Source organism: Pinus tabuliformis, chromosome 1_1 (genome assembly GCF_031772625.1).
Source record: "Pinus tabuliformis cultivar Carrire ecotype Pingquan chromosome 1_1, CPIR1, whole genome shotgun sequence".
NCBI lineage: Eukaryota > Viridiplantae > Streptophyta > Pinopsida > Pinales > Pinaceae > Pinus > Pinus tabuliformis.
This window is the reverse complement of record NC_142297.1, coordinates 955129568-955145502: the sequence shown is the minus strand read 5'-3', so window position 1 is coordinate 955145502 and position 15935 is coordinate 955129568. Positions and strand designations below refer to the sequence as shown.

Genomic DNA, 15935 nt, shown 5'->3' with positions numbered 1-15935 from the left:
CCCTGCGTGTACTGCGTGCTGCTGGCTTGAAGCTGCGTTGACTGCACGCTGCCACAGTGGTCTCTGCGTGCTGCGTGGAACCATCGAACCATTGCCCTCTGCGTGTTGCTGGCTATAGACCTGCGTTCTACGTGGAAGAGCCATCAAACCAAAGGTCGTGTTGCTGGCCATAGACCTGCGTTCTGCGTGGAAGAGCCATCAAACCAGAGCAGAGCCTGCGTGCTACCAGAGCTTGATCAGCAGATATGGATCCAGGTATTTTTTGTTAAATTTGAGAGAAATTTTCTTTTCAGAATTTTTTTCCAGAAATTTGTGAAAAATAAAGGGGTGGATTTGTTTTGAAGGAAAGAAAAAAGTCAAAGGGTTTTTTCATTAAATTGAAGAAAAGAAAAACAAAGGCTTTTCATTAATTTGGAAGAAAAATCTGTTGAAGGGTTGTTTTTTGTTTAGAAAAAGGAGAATTATTTTTTGTGTACAAAGAGTTTTTTTTTTAAGAAAGGGAATATATATATATATATATATATATATATATATATATATATATATATATATATAAACCCTAGTTGAGAAATGGCCAAGATGTCGAATGCAAAATTTGAGGTGGAGAAATTCACCGGAAAGAGCAATTTTGCTCTTTGGAAACTGAAAGTAAGGGATCTGCTTGTGCAACAAGGGTTGCACAAGGCATTGGATGGGAAAACTAAGAAACCTGCAACTATGACTGATTCAGACTGGGAGGACTTGGATGCCCGAGCTCTCAGTACCATCAGGTTATGCCTGGCGGATGAGGTTCTCTTCAACATTGTTGAAGAGAGTACAGCTTCAGGATTGTGGGAAAAACTGAAAAAAACTCTATATGACAAAGTCATTAACCAATAGAATTTATCTGAAAAGACAATTGTACAGTCTTCGAATGAAAGAAGGTTCAAAAGTTGCAGAACATTTGAATGTTTTTAATACACTTATATGTCAATTAACAGATATGGAAGTTAAAATTCAGGAAGAAGATAAAGCCATAACCTTGCTGTGTTCTCTGCCCGAATCATGGGATCACTTCGTAACTTCAATCAGCTTGAGCACTGCTGATTCTTTGAAGTTTGAATCAGTCGTGGGAGCTCTCCTGTCTGAAGAAGTACGAAGGAAATCCAGTACTGAAACAACTGCATCAGAAGCCATGGTAGCTAGAGGACGCTCAAAGGAAAGAGGAGAAAAACCAAGGGGGTCTTCTAGATCTAAATCGAAGGGAAAGAAGTGTAAGGCAAAATGTTGGCACTGCAATAAAATTGGACACTTGAAGAAAGACTGTTGGAAATGAAAAGAATCCGATAACCTGAAGAAGGAAGCGAATCAGGTTGATTCAGGTATGATAGACAAAGTTTTATCTGCTGAAGAATTATGTATGATAGATGAAACTTCACCTGAATGTAATGTCTCTCAGGGTTTAGAAAGCTGGCTGTTAGACTCTGGTGCTTCTCATCACATGTGTCCACACAGAAATTGGTTTACTTCGTATGAAAATGTAAATGGTAGTTCTGTGTTTATGGGTAATAATGTGTCATGTCAGACTGTTGGGATGGGGAATATCAAGATTAAGATGTATGATAACACAGTTAGAACATTAACTAGTGTTAGACATGTACCTGATTTGAAGAAAAAATTGATTTCTTTGCAAGTGTTGGATTTAGATGGTTATAAGTTTACAGGTCAGGATGGCGTGTTGAAAGTCTTTAAAGGAGCCCTAGTGGTTATGAAAGCAGAAAAGGTCAAAAATCTTTACAGGTTAAAAGGAAGTACTCAGGTCAGTGAAGCAGCGGTTGCGTCAGAAAAGGAAGAAGCAGGTACTCGTCTATGGCATCAGCGATTAGGTCATATGAGCGAGAAAGGTCTTTAGATACTGATGAAATGTAAATCTCTTCCCGATCTGAAATCCTTGAAGTTAGATTTCTGTAAACATTGTGTGTATAGAAAACAGTGTAAACAGAGATATAAAGTTGGAAATCATAATAATAAAGATATTTTAGACTATATTCATTCTAATCTGTGGGGACTATCCCCTGTTGTGTCATATGGAGGTGTTCTATATTTTTTAACGTTTATTGATGATTTCTCCCATAAAGTTTGGGTCTTTATGCTAAAAAAGAAAGCTAATGTATTCAATGTCTTTAAACAATTTAAAGCAATGGTAGGGAAAAGAACAGGCAAATCTATTAAATGTTTAAAAACTGACAATGGTGGTGAGTTCACTTCAATTGAATTTGAACAATACTGTAAGGATGAGGGAATTATTGACACAAAACTGTTGTTTATACTCCTCAACAAAATGGTGTTGCTGAGCGTATGAATCGGACTCTTATGGAAAGAGCCAGAAGCATGATTAACATTGCTAACTTGCAAAAGGAGTTGTGGGAAGAAGCAGTGTCTACTGCTTGTTATTTAGTTAACAGATCACCTTCAGTAGCAATTAATTGTAAAATTCCTAAAGAATTTTGGACAAGTCAGTCTTGTGATTATTCACATTTGAGGATATTTGGCTGTGGTGCTTATTCTCTTATTCCTAAAAATCAGTGTTCAAAATTAGATCCAAAATCGAAATGTTATGTCTTTGTTGGGTATGACTATGCAGTGAAAGGATACAGGTTGTGGGATCCTACATTGCGGAAGATAGTCATTAGTAGAGATGTAACATTTGATGAATCTTCTTTTTTAAAATAAAATGTTGAAAGAATTGAACAGGAACAGGTATCGCCAAATCAACGAGTTCAGTTGGAGGCTAGACCTTTCGGTGATAGTAAAAAGGAAGGAGAGACTTCTGGAGAAAAAGGTGTTGAAGACACAAAGGAAGCCGTTGAAGCTTCTGAACCAGTTCAGCAACCAGTCGCTCTAAGAAGGTCTACAAGGGAAAGGAAAACTCCCAAAAGGTATGAAGATTCTGCTTCATCTTTTGCTTTGATTACTGAAGATGGGGAACCTTCTTGTTATCAGGAAGCAGTAGATGATACAGATAGCGAAAAATGGAAAACGGCTATGGAAGAAGAAATGGATTCCTTAGCCAAGAACAATACCTGGGATCTTGTAGAGCTTCCTGAAGGGAGAAGTGTTGTTGGATGCAAGTGGGTCTTCAAACTGAAACGGAAAGTTGATGGAAGTATCGAAAGGTATAAGGCGAGACTGGTAGCAAAAGGGTATTCTCAGGTTGAAGGTATAGACTTTCATGAGATTTTTTCTCCAGTTGTAAAACTTGTTTCTATTCGTACTGTGTTGGCACTAACTGCGTTACTTAATCTTGAGTTAGAACAGTTAGATGTTAAAATAGCTTTTCTACATGGTGATTTGAATGAAGAGATATATATGGAACAACCAGAAGGTTTTGTACAAGGTCGCAGCAGAAGATTAGTTTGCAAGCTCAGGAAATCATTGTATGGTCTGAGGCAGTCTCCCAGACAATGGTACAAGAAGTTTGATTCCTTCATGGTGAGCCAGAACTTTATAAAGTGAGTAGGATCATTGTGTATACTTCAAAAGTTTCAATGGCATATTCATTATCTTAGCTTTGTATGTTGACGATATGCTTATTGTAAGCAAAAGCATGGAAGAGATCAACAGGTTAAAGGTTCAGCTCTCTAGGACGTTTGATCTGAAGGATCTTGGAGCAGCAAAACATATCTTGGGCATGGAGATACACAGAGACAGGAAAAATGGTAAGCTTTGCTTATCACAGCAGAAGTGTGTGGAGAAAGTACTTGAAAAGTTCTCTATGAACAATGTGAAACCTGTTGATGTTCCACTAGCTTCCCATTTTAAGCTTTCTTCGGTTTTGAGTCCTAGAACTGATGAAGAAAAGCAGTATATGTCTCATGTACCATATGCAAATGTTGTAGGCAACTTAATGTATGTGATGGTATCTACAAGACTCGACATTTCACATGCAATTGGAGTTGTCAGCAGGTTCATGGCAAATCTAGGTGAAGAACATTGGCAAGCAGTGAAATGGGTGCTTCGATATCTAAGAGGCACAAGTGACCATTGCATCATCTTTAGTGGTGGTGAAGGATCAGTCTGCGGATATGTAGATGTTGATTATGCAGGTGATTTGGAAAAAAGAAGATCTACTACAAGTTATGTCTTTACTCTTGCAGGTGGAGCAATTAGTTGGATGTCAAAGCTTCAAGAAACAGTTGCATTGTCCACTATCGACGCTGAATATATAGCTGCTTCAGATGCCAGTAAAGAAGCAATCTGGTTAAAGGGTCTGCTTGATGAGATTGGAAGGACACAGGAGAAAGTGAATGTACTTTGTGATAGTCAAAGTGCTATTCACTTGGCTACAAATCCTGCTTATCACATCAGAACCAAGCACATTGATGTAAGGTATCATTTTCTGAGACATGTGATCAATGGCGGAAAAATAGCTCTTCAAAAGGTCCATATGCGAGAGAATTGTGCAGACATATTCACAAAGCTAGTTATAGTAGAGAAGCTGCGATGGTGTTTAGCTTCTCTTGGCTTGCAGAAAAGATGATGAATGGGCATGGGCAATGGATTAGGAAAATTGTTGTCAAGGTGGAGTTTGTTGGAAGTTTGACAATGAATTATGTAAATATGAGTAATCATTGTATTAGTTACTACTAGTTAGTTTTATACTGAAATAGCAGTTATGTAATGGAGGAGGCTTGTATAAAACCAGTGAATGCCCGAGAAATGTAATCATGGAGAATCATTGTTGATTGAATAGAGATTCCAATCCCTTGCCTCGTGGATGTTTCCTTGACACCCTGTCAAGGTTTTACCACATAAATCCTGTGTGTTTATTTGTGTGTTTGGTTTCAGTTTTCCAGTTAGTTATAAATCTTTCTTGGTCAAGGTATAACTGAATGTTTATTTTCTTTCTTCATTTCCCCTATTCGAACAACACACAAGCGCCGATAAGGTGATAACAGTGCATTAGTTTGGATCTCCACTTCATGGATATAAGTGGCAACTGCATCTCCCTGTACGTGTGTAATTGGTACACGATTTCCCACTGCATAAACAAAAATAAGAATTTATTCAAGATGTAAATATAATGGATGTGGAGAGATATATAACATTTCTCTTTTTTGCGCAGATGAAACCTAAAAGTTTGTTGTTTTTTTTTTCCTCTACAAACTCATTATACTTATAATCCATTGAAACAAGATTGCTATGGAATTTAATGACAAATGAACCTTGCTTCTATGCAAACCCATTCCATCAATTAGAAAAAACGGTTAATTATCCAAACAATAATGGAAGATGCAGATGGTGAGGCTTTTCCATTATTTGGAGGTCCGCATCGCTTGTCACTGAACGATAATTTCAGAAGTTACTGCTTGGCAGATGGATAAACACTTTAAATTTGCTTCCTCTGAAATAAGCTGGTATTAAGCATCAATTGCAATATGTTATGGAAAAGTGGCATTCTGTATTACCAAATTATATGCAATAAACACATTATTTTTTTTTTAAAGAACATATTATCAATTATCCATATTCTTGCAAATTTTAGCAAATAACATGAAATTTAGCAAAGAATCTATTTTTTACGAAATTGGTAGTCATGCCCATAACAATTTACGGCTGTTTGTTTGAAAATATACATGGATCAAAATTTTTTACTTAATGATTGTTTGTTTGAAAAAATTACATGGATCAATTGTATTGGTCTGTTAAATTATGAATAACGTGTTGGTAAGAATTTTGTTTAACAATCCAGTTATGAACAGAATATAAGGACTATACCTGAAGGTTCTTTGCAGTCTTTTAAATAAATAAATAGCAGTGCTTTAGCGTAATTAAACATTGTAATTGTATTGTTAAACACTACTATTGAGATTGCTAAAAGTAAAACTATGCTGCTTTGCAGATTCCTTCTTCTTAAATGTGCTTCACGGGTCTTCCCTTTTTTTTAAAAAGATGAAATGAGAGCTTTCATGTTTTATTTGTTTTTCTTCCAAGAATTATTAAAAGATTACATTTCTTTAATTATAATACATTTGTTTGCTTAAAAATGTTTATTTGAAAATAAAATGTTAGATTTTGGATAAGAAGTTAATTTGTCGTTTAGTTGTATTTACTTTCATATTTTAAATGAAGATGGGATGATATTAAAAAAAAAAACCTAATTGTTATTGGTTTAGAGATAGAAAGAAAAGGAGTCGACTACGGAGGCGGAGGAATTGTCTGCGCGGCCAAAAGTGGCTGGAATCTGGGCAAAAAAATTTCAAAAAATCTTGTAAAAACAGTATTTGAATCATTTTTTTGATAGTGGAAATAGATTCAGCACCATCAAAAACTTCTAGGGCACCTAGAATTATAAATTTTGACAATTTTTACTTGGGTTTAAAAAATCCCGGCCGGATTTTTTCAAAATATGGCCCGAATTTCCATAACTTTCATGGCAAAAAAGCATAATTGTTAGAGTACGATGAAAGGAAATGGGTTCATTGTTATAATTTTAGTGACATAGTAGATATGTTTGTCTTAATTATTAACATGTCATCTTTATAGTTTTAGTGATGATAATATAAGATAGTTTATATGTTTGTCTTAATTATCAACGAATCATTTTATGTGGTGTGCTTTTTTGAATAATGATAATAAGTGAGTTTACTTCTATGGATATTAAGTATTGATGGTTGAATGTGAGATATCCATCACTCAAAGTAGTTTTTCTAGTTAATTTTTTCTCAAATCCAGTTGGAATTATGTTGTAACTTTGAGTTCCACCTTTATGAGGGGGAATTCTTCCTATGAAATTTGACCACTGAGGATTTTGGCCAATTTAAGATGATCAAGGTTATCAATTTTATGAAAAATGATTAGAACATATGGAAATGAGATTTATTGAAAAAATGAGACTCCTTGGAAATGGGGTGATCTAAGCACCCCATATCAATGCCATATAAGTGTGGGAGATCTAGCACTCAAAGTGCCTCTCATTTTTTGCTTTAAATCTTGTTGGAATTATGTCGAAACTCTGAGTTCCAACTACACAAGGGGAGTTTTGTCCATGAAACTTGGCCCTTGGGAGTTTTAGCCAATTTCAATATGACTTAAATTGTCAATGTTATGAAAAATTATCAAAGTTTACATTTCTGGATATTAAGTATTGATGGTTGAACGTGGGATATCTATCACTCAAAGCACTCAGTGTTTCTAGTCATTTTTTTCTCTAAATTCGGTTGGAATTATGTTGTAACTTTGAGTTCCACCTCTATGAGGGGAGTTTTTCCTATGAAATTTGACCACTAAGGATTTTGGCCAATTTAAGATGACAAAGGTTATCAATTTTATGAAAAATGATTAGAATGTGTGAAAATGAGATTTATTGGAAAATGGGACTCTTTGGAAATGGGGTGATATGAGCACCCCATATCAACGCCATATAAGTGTGGGAGATCTAGCACTCAAAGTGCCTCTCAATTTTTGCTTTAAATCTAGTTGGAATTATGTTGAAACTCTGAGTTCCACCTACATAAGGGGAGTTTTGTCCATGAAACTTGGCCCCTGGGAGTTTTGACCAATTTTAAGATGACTTAAATTGTGAGTGTTCTGAAAATTTATCAGAGTTTAGAAAAATGAGACTTGTCGAAAATTAGGTTCTCTGGAAATGGGGTGATCTGAGTGCCCCATATCAATCATTGAGTGCAAGATATTTGGCACTCAAAGTGCCCCACTTTTTGGTCAATTTTTGCTCTAAATTTGGTTGGAATTACATCAGAACTCCAAGATCCATCTCTACAAAGGGTGTTTTGACCAAGAAACTTAGCCACTAGGGTTTTGGCCAATTTTAAGACAACTTGGGTTGTCCATTTTTTTTGAAAAAATGAACTAAATGAGTGAAAATGGGATGCAAAAAATGTATCTCACCAGAAATATGGTAATTTGAATTCTCCATATCAAATTTTTTTACGAGTATGGGATATCTTGCACTCAAAGCACTCTACTTTTTTGGTCAATTTTTGTTCTAAATCCAGGTGGAAATATGTTAGAACTTTGAGTTTAATTTTTAAAAGGGGAGTTTTTCTTATAAAACCTAGTCTATGGTCAATTTTGTTTTTAAAGGTACAGTTAGGGATTTTCTATCAAAAAGATAAACTGGATTTTGAGCTACAACCCTTACATATTTCATCCAAATCCATGATGATTCTGCCTTCAGAAGTCCAAAACATATGGAGCCTGTTCTTATGGCATTTTTTGCCTACGATACTAAAGAGATGCCTATTATATTCTCTATAAAAGACTCCTTGGAACAAACAAAACTTACATAACATCAGTCAAATTAAAACAAAAAGCTTCAACTAACAGATGACTAGCTTGTTGTTCCAGACTCTTTTCTAGACATTTTTCATTAGTCAAACATGTCGCTTGGACCTGGGACCTGCTTTCCTTTTTTCCGCATCGAGCATTCGCTAGCTTCGACCTCTGCTATCACCAAGTGCACTCCAGTTGCATAAGTCTCTTCCATCTCGACCAATTTGCAATTCATGACAGCCAACTTAGTTCGAATTTCACTTTGAAATCGTTCCATTTTAATTTGCATCAATTCCAATTTGGTGTTGATAAGTGCCTGAAAGGATTTTTGTGCCTTCTCCTTTGCCTCATTTCGCTAGTTGAAAGTACCCAGAAGGCCTGCCATGGCTTCTAGAATCTTGTCCAGGAGAAAATTCACGTCCACCTGCTCAGTATCATGGGAAGAAGAACCTATATTCTCCATGAGGAGACTGCACCTCGATGAAACTTGACTCCAAAATGGAGGTGTTCGTCTCAGTGCACAAAAATTGGCTCTAATCACCAAGTCTATTCTGACACTACACCCTCCCTTGCTCGTTATCTTCGACATAGCTAAATAAGGCTTGCTTATCATTATATAGGCCTTAGGGAGCCTAGATCCAAGGTTGTCATTGGGCCTCGTCAAGCAATGCACATTCTCCTTGTAGTTATTAATTGCATGACTGTCTCACCGATCCTAAATTGCTTCGAAATGCTTGTAGAGAGTGCAAATAGATACAAAGAGAGGGAAGAATTAACGATGACCTAAGGAGAAATGAATGAGGTCACAACGCTAATGCTCTCGGTCGTTTAAAAATCCATAATGTTCAAGAGGATATATGGACACATGTGCACTTAGTACACTAGGATCATGTGCCATCTATGAAGGCAATTTGGGCAGGAGTAGGGGTGCCATGTAGGACGAGATAACAAATTCCTACTGCCAAACCCTGAAGACCTCCATCGAACAACACGCTGAATTCCTAGCCATCCACAAGTGGTCCTGATCTCCAATTTCCTCATATATCAATATGCTTAAAAGGCCTTTGGGGCCCTTGATTATTTCTTCTTTGCCATATAAAGGGGTCATGGCAATGGGGTATTTGAGAGATTTCGATTATTCAACTCTAACATCCCTTGATCCATACTTGTCCCTTTATTGGCCAATGCATCCGCTGAAGGATTCAGGTGCCTTAGGACATGAAAGAATTCAATCTTTTCAAATTTCTGAAGTTGAATAACAATCCTATGCAATATAGGGGGGAGACTGTTATTATGGGATCCTTTTGCTTCCCATACTCGCCGGATTACAATTACTGAATCACTAAAAACAATGAGAATTAGTATTTTCTTTTCGATTGTTAATTCTAATCTTTTCTAGAGAGCTAAAAATTCAACTTATTTTTTGGTAGCAACGTCGAACCCAACTATATTGAATCTTAATTTTTTCATCAAGAATAAAAATCACCCCTCCTATAAACTACTCCTACCACCCCTAACTTATAGTCAATTTTAAAATCACCTAAATTATTAGATTTCCAAAATATACTCAAAACACATGAGTCATCTAAATGTCCTATATTGACAACTATCCTCACAACTTAAATGATTTTTACTTTACCAATTAAGTTACAATGGCTATCCATTTCTGACAAATGCGTTATGATAAGGTTTTTATGAGATGAGTTACAATGGCTGTTCCATTTCTGACGAATCAGTGTAAACAGCCTCCTTTTATTCCGGTTATTTGAAAAAACAAAAAGCTTCGCGTGGACAGCCTCCGCTTATTCCCCTTATTTACGTTATGTAGTCCAAGTAGCTAAAGTTCATTTGCGCGCAACCGTCTATCTGCAAATTTCATGGAGCCGCGTTCTGCTTTTGTCACGGAGGTCAATGATGAGGCAGGAGTGGCTAGATGGTTATGGGCAAAGTTCAAGAAACATGCTGCCTTTTCACAATATGATCCCTTTGTGGTAGCTTTGGCAGCCGGGACGCTTAAGAGAGAGTCTTTTCTCAATTTTATTGAGCAGGATGCTTATTTTCTCAAAAAATATGCTGAAGCGTAAGCTTTTGGGTTCTGTAACTTTGATTTCATTTTGACAGTGACCCTACGATTTTATTTCTTCAAATTTGGCATTCATGGCCATTACTGGAATTTGGAGTACTTTTTAATTTTCTGTTTTTCCTGAAAATAATTTTCAGATATCTCTCTGTCTTATTGTTTCTTTTGAAATGTTTTTGGCGAAAACAAAAGAAAGTGCCAATTTGAGCTCTAAAAGGAACCGTGGTCCCTCAACAAAGTCGAGTTATAGAACGCGGTCTCCCAACAGTCGAAAATCAACGCCTCCCGGAGATTGTGGTGGTAAATCGCAGAACCAGACCCCAACTTGGAAGAACGAATTAGGAGAAAGAATTTAGACTTCTTAATTACAGAACAGGCAGATTACAGAAACAGAACAGGCAGGTGTTTGACGGAATCTGCCCACTAAATTTGACAGTGACTCCAATACCAAGATGGCGGTAGAGGGGTTTTCTCTAAATTCTTTGATGAATTTTACTGCTGAAGAACAGACAGAGATAAAAAAAATGGGTTCCAAATCCAGGGATTGGATTTGTGCAACAAGACGAATTGTGCCAAGATGACATGTTTAGCCTCGCTGAATTATCAGCGTTTGAAAACCAGCGAGAGCAAGTGGTAGTCAGCCAGAGTCCGATTTCTCATTCTGGAGAGCCTTGGTAAAACAAATGCTGCGGAAAATGGAATTTCTCGAAACTGGAAACAACCAGCGCCGTTCAGAAATACACCCTCTTTGCCAGAGTTTCAGAGGTGGAGGGGGATAATTTATCCCTTAAGAATATGTTACATGAAACCAAAGAGCGGGAAATTCTCCATCCTCCAAATGGTGCACTGCATGCATAAATTCTTGACTTTAAAAGCAAACAAAAAGAAATCCGATCCCAACAAGCCACCTTCAAACAAGAAACGGAGACACACATCAATTCTTGGGTACAGGTGGTTCGAAGGAAGGATAAAATTCCTACCCCTCTTGCAGCGGTTGGGGAGGTGATGCAAACAAAACTTGGGGAAGAACGCAATAGACGGGCAAGAGAATCTAATCTCAAGGTAAGAGTTCTCCCCTTACCCCACCCCTCTCCGGATCCTATGGAAGTGGGGGCTAGGTTCCTTCGGGACACCCTTACCCTCCCCGATATAGCTTTGGACAAAGCCTCGCTAGGCTACGACTCCACTCTCCTCCTCAGGTTTTGGACTGCATCTGATTGACTCTACACCCTCAGGACTAAGCAGAAGTTATTTTCTCTTCCCAACAGGATTTTCTTGGATGAGGACCTCACTCGAGCATTGGTTGTGAAACTTAAACAATCCAGAGAACAAGTTATGGCAGCACGACAGGCAGGGAAATGGGCGGTTATTAGGAATTTTCGGGCAATCATTTGGGACTCCTTCCCACCTGGGCGGAAACCTTGAACTGGAGGTTTCAAATGATAGGCCCGCTTGGGGAGGCGACAGGGTACAGGCATTTCTATCCATTGTTGGAATGGCAATGGATCTTTCTGGTCATCGTCGGGACTCTTGTATGATGCTCTCGAATCAACGAACATCCTCTTCGTGACCGAGACTCATGCGAGCCCTGTTCGACCCCTCCCAGATATTGCAGGTTACCATTGGATCTCAATTTGCAGGCAGGAGACGAGGAGCTTAGGAGGGGTCAGAGGATCAGGTGGAGTTGCTTGTTTGGCTAGTGACTCACTCCAGAACAAGGTATCTTTGGTAGCCGAAGATGAGTTTGCCAGGTTTATGTGGATTCGGATTAGCGTCGGAGTCTCTCCTCCGAGGGACATCTACATTGCAGTTTGTTACTTCCCCCCAACCTCTTCACCATTTGCTGTCCATAATGGCTCAAATGGGGATCCCTTTATAGACTTGTACACCGACATCACCCGGTACTGTGCTGTTGGGGAAGTCATCCTCCTAGGTGACTTCAATGCTCACACTAGAGATCTCCAGATCCCTCTCCACGACCGATCAAAGGATGTATTTTGTACCCAGGGGATAGATCCAGATTCAGTAGGGCTTCACCGGATGTCAGATGATGCTTTAGGCCCCATTACAGCTTATGGTAAACATCTATTGCAGTTGGGGGAATCCCAGGAGTTGTTGATTCTAAATGGTCTCCCCTGTTTCCCAGACTCTCGCTTTTTCACTTGTCGACCATATGGCGGGGGTGCGAGTGTAGTTGATTATGTACTCGCTAGCCATAACTTGCTCCCTTTTATTCGCCATTTCTCAGTCTCCCCCACCTCCTTGTTGATCATGCACTTCTTTCTTTCTCTCTCTAGTTTGACCCTCCCCTTCCACCCCATCCCTCCCCTCAGGGCCCACCCCGAACTACCTTCTGATTTGACGAAGGAGACCCTGACATTTTCTCCTCTACCCTACGCAAGATGCTCCCATCAAAAACCCAGTTCTCCTTGCTTGATTCTGCTTCCACTAAATACACCTGTCTTTCAGCTGCCATTTGGGAAGCAACACTCAAATCCTTCCCCCACTCCACTCATTCCACTTCCATCTCCCCTAAAGTTGGATCTTGCCCCATGAACAAATGGTACGATGATGAATGCAAGACTCTACATCGAGAACTTCGATATGCTTTCACCCACTCTCAACCCTTCTACTCCGACCTCAAAGCTTCTTATCATCGTCTCCTTCATCACAAGAAACGACTCTTTGTCTCCCATAGAAGACAAGAACTTTCTGCTCTCCTTGCCCACTCCCCTAAACAATTCTGGCGTACCATCCTTCCCTGACGCTCCCCTCTTCCACCTGACCTCGACCCTACATCCATGTTCTCTCACACTTCCAACCTTTATGATATTCCCGGGCAGGCCCAAATTCATGTTACCTCCCCACCCTCTTCCTGTTATCTATTCTCAGATAGAGATATTAGAGAGGCCATTTGGGTGATGAACAACAGCAAAGCAGCCGATGAGGAAGGCTACCAAGCAGAGTTCTTTAAGCACGGTTTCCGTGCTTTGGTTAGCTACTTGGATGATCTCTTCAACCATGTAGTCCGTGAAGGTTTTCCACCGACATGGGCACACCACATCATCCATTCGATCCACAAATCAGGTTCCAGCTCAAATCCCAATAACTACAGAACGATCATGGTGGGTCACACGTTCTCAAAGTTGTATGCTACTATTCTACATAGGAAGCTCTCCAGTGACCTTGAGTAGAGACAACTCAGAGCTAGGGGACAGGCAGGTTTTCGACCGGATCATCAGACCATTGACCACATCTTCACCCTTTGCGCCGTGATTGAGGAGGCACGACACCGCTCTTCGAAAGTCTACTGTTGTTTCATAGATTTTCGGAAAGCTTTTGACTCTGTTCCAAGGGAGGCCTTGCTCCAGAGACTCAGAGATATTGGCATCTCTACAACCCTATTGACCGCTATTATGCGCCTATATGAGTCTGTTCTTGGTCGTCTTCACGCAGCCCATGGGATGTCTGATTTCATTCGAAGCACTATTGGGGTTAAACAGGGTTGTCCACTGCCCCCTACCTTGTTTGGGATCTATATTGATGAGTTGGAAGCATTTCTACACGAGCATATCCAGGACACTGATGGCTGCCTCCTTCACCAGGTTTTGATATCTATTCTACTCTTTGCTGACGACGTGGTCCTCCTCTCCTCATCCCCAGAAGGATTACAGAGGCAACTGGATGCCTTAGCTTTGTTTTGTGACCATCGACAGTTGACGGTCAACTTGGGTAAAACCAAGGTTATGATCTTCAATGGGGTGAAGAAAACCTTAGACCTTCACTTTTTATTCAGAGGGGAGGAGATTATGATCACCAGCACATATACTTACTTGGGGGTGCAATTCTCAGGTCCACGCTTCAGTTTGCGACCAACGCTTCAGCCTCGGATCAACAAAGGATATGGATCCTTATCCCTTCTTGAGAAACAATGCTTTCGACATCACTTCTAGGACATCTCGTCTAAGATGAGCCTCATGGACACCTTGATTCGTCCCACTGTTCTATATGTCTTAGAGATTTGGGGACCGTCTTTACTTGAGTCAGATTGGGCTTCAGCTGAGAGAGTCTAGATTCTTCTTCTCCGCAGCATCATTAGGTGCAAACTAATAGTGCCGCAGCACATCATCCTTATAGAGTTTGGAGCTCAGCCCTTTCGGCTTGAGACGGTCTTCAGATTGATTTCATTCTTGCATTGTGGCCAAGGCTTGATAGACTCGATAAAGAGTAGGGACCGTTATCCTTTCTTGGCATATTGCTCTTCTGAGACTATTGCCCATTCTACTCCCTCAGGCCGAGCTAGATGTTGGTTTACAGGAGTTTCAAACCTCTTAGAGTAAGTGGGAATTAAGTTGGATCGTCTCCCTCCTTTCCGATATTTCTTAGATGCTCCTGGTCACCTTTTACCTACTAGACAGGAACTAAACAAGATCATCAGGGAGGACATCTACAGGCAGTTCGTCTAGGTCACCTGGGTCAATCCTCCAGGAGGGTTGCGCCCAAAGATGGCCTTCTATGCTAAACACTTCTTGGAGTTGAGAGACGGGCTCATTGTTTGACCCCAGTATACGTTTCACCACTAGATGCATGCTCTTCGCATTCCTCTAGGCCAGTTTAGAGTGGGTTCTCATAGACTTCGGGTAGAGACAGACCACCAGGTGGATAGACTAGATAGACTCTACCAGGTATGTCATTTATAGGAAGGAAAGACCGCGGTGCACTTCATCCTTGGATGCCCTGTCTACTACGAGATAAGAGGAAGGTTTCATTGCTTGTTTAGAGATTCTCAGACCCTCGCCGACTTTTTCAGGTACCTCGATCAGAGATGTTTGGCCCTATATATGCAAGAGGCTCCTAGATTTCGAGCGCATATTCTTCAGCCTCCCATCAGACCTGACCCCACACAGAGGATCACGGCATTTTTCAGGGTACTACCTTCAGACAGGGGCACCAAGAGATCGATTGATACCAATACGTATCCAGATTCCAGATCAGTGAGGATCCGTGGGACCTCACCTTGCCACATGAGATCTCAGCAATGGTTTCGTCTCAGATCCGTTCCTGGGAGATATACTAGGTCCTCTAGCATTCAGCAGCATGTGAACCCCCTAGGATACGATTTAATGGACAGTCTGCACTTGCCATCGTCTCTTCATCAGGCCAACAGACTTTGTTGAGTTTCTTCAATGTTATTCATTCAGCCTCAGATGTTAGGAGAGATGGGTCTGAACCTCAGACCTATTAGCTCCAGGATCTTCTCCGCTAGGGCCAAATGTTGATTTACTTCATGCATTGTATCTTTGATTTACTTCATGCATTGTATCTTTTATAGCAGACCGTTTGGTTCTCCCGCTTTGTATATACATCAGTGTACTCAACAGTCCGTTTGACCTACTTTATGGACATTAGTTGGACATAAATATAATTATCTTATCTGTATGAAACTATTTTGGTTGGAGAAATCTACAGAAATTGGACAGTACCTACTTATTGCAGCCTTTTTCTTACCCTCGCAACAAAAATCTCGTACTAAAATCACGGTCTCCAAACATACTTGGAAGATGACATAAACTTGGGTTTAAAC

The 15935-nt window shown here is 39.7% G+C and overlaps 1 protein-coding gene across 1 annotated transcript in view; it reads left to right on the top strand.

Annotated features, from left to right (window-relative positions):
- Window positions 1-10020: 10020 nt before the first annotated feature.
- LOC149217658 (bifunctional TH2 protein, mitochondrial-like) overlaps window positions 10021-15935 on the top strand; it is a 243846-nt gene continuing 237931 nt past the window's right edge. The window contains exon 1 of the mRNA XM_089391393.1: window positions 10021-10351. Coding sequence (XP_089247519.1) covers window positions 10149-10351 — 203 coding nt within the window. The 5' untranslated portion in view covers window positions 10021-10148. The remainder of the gene's footprint in view (window positions 10352-15935) is intronic.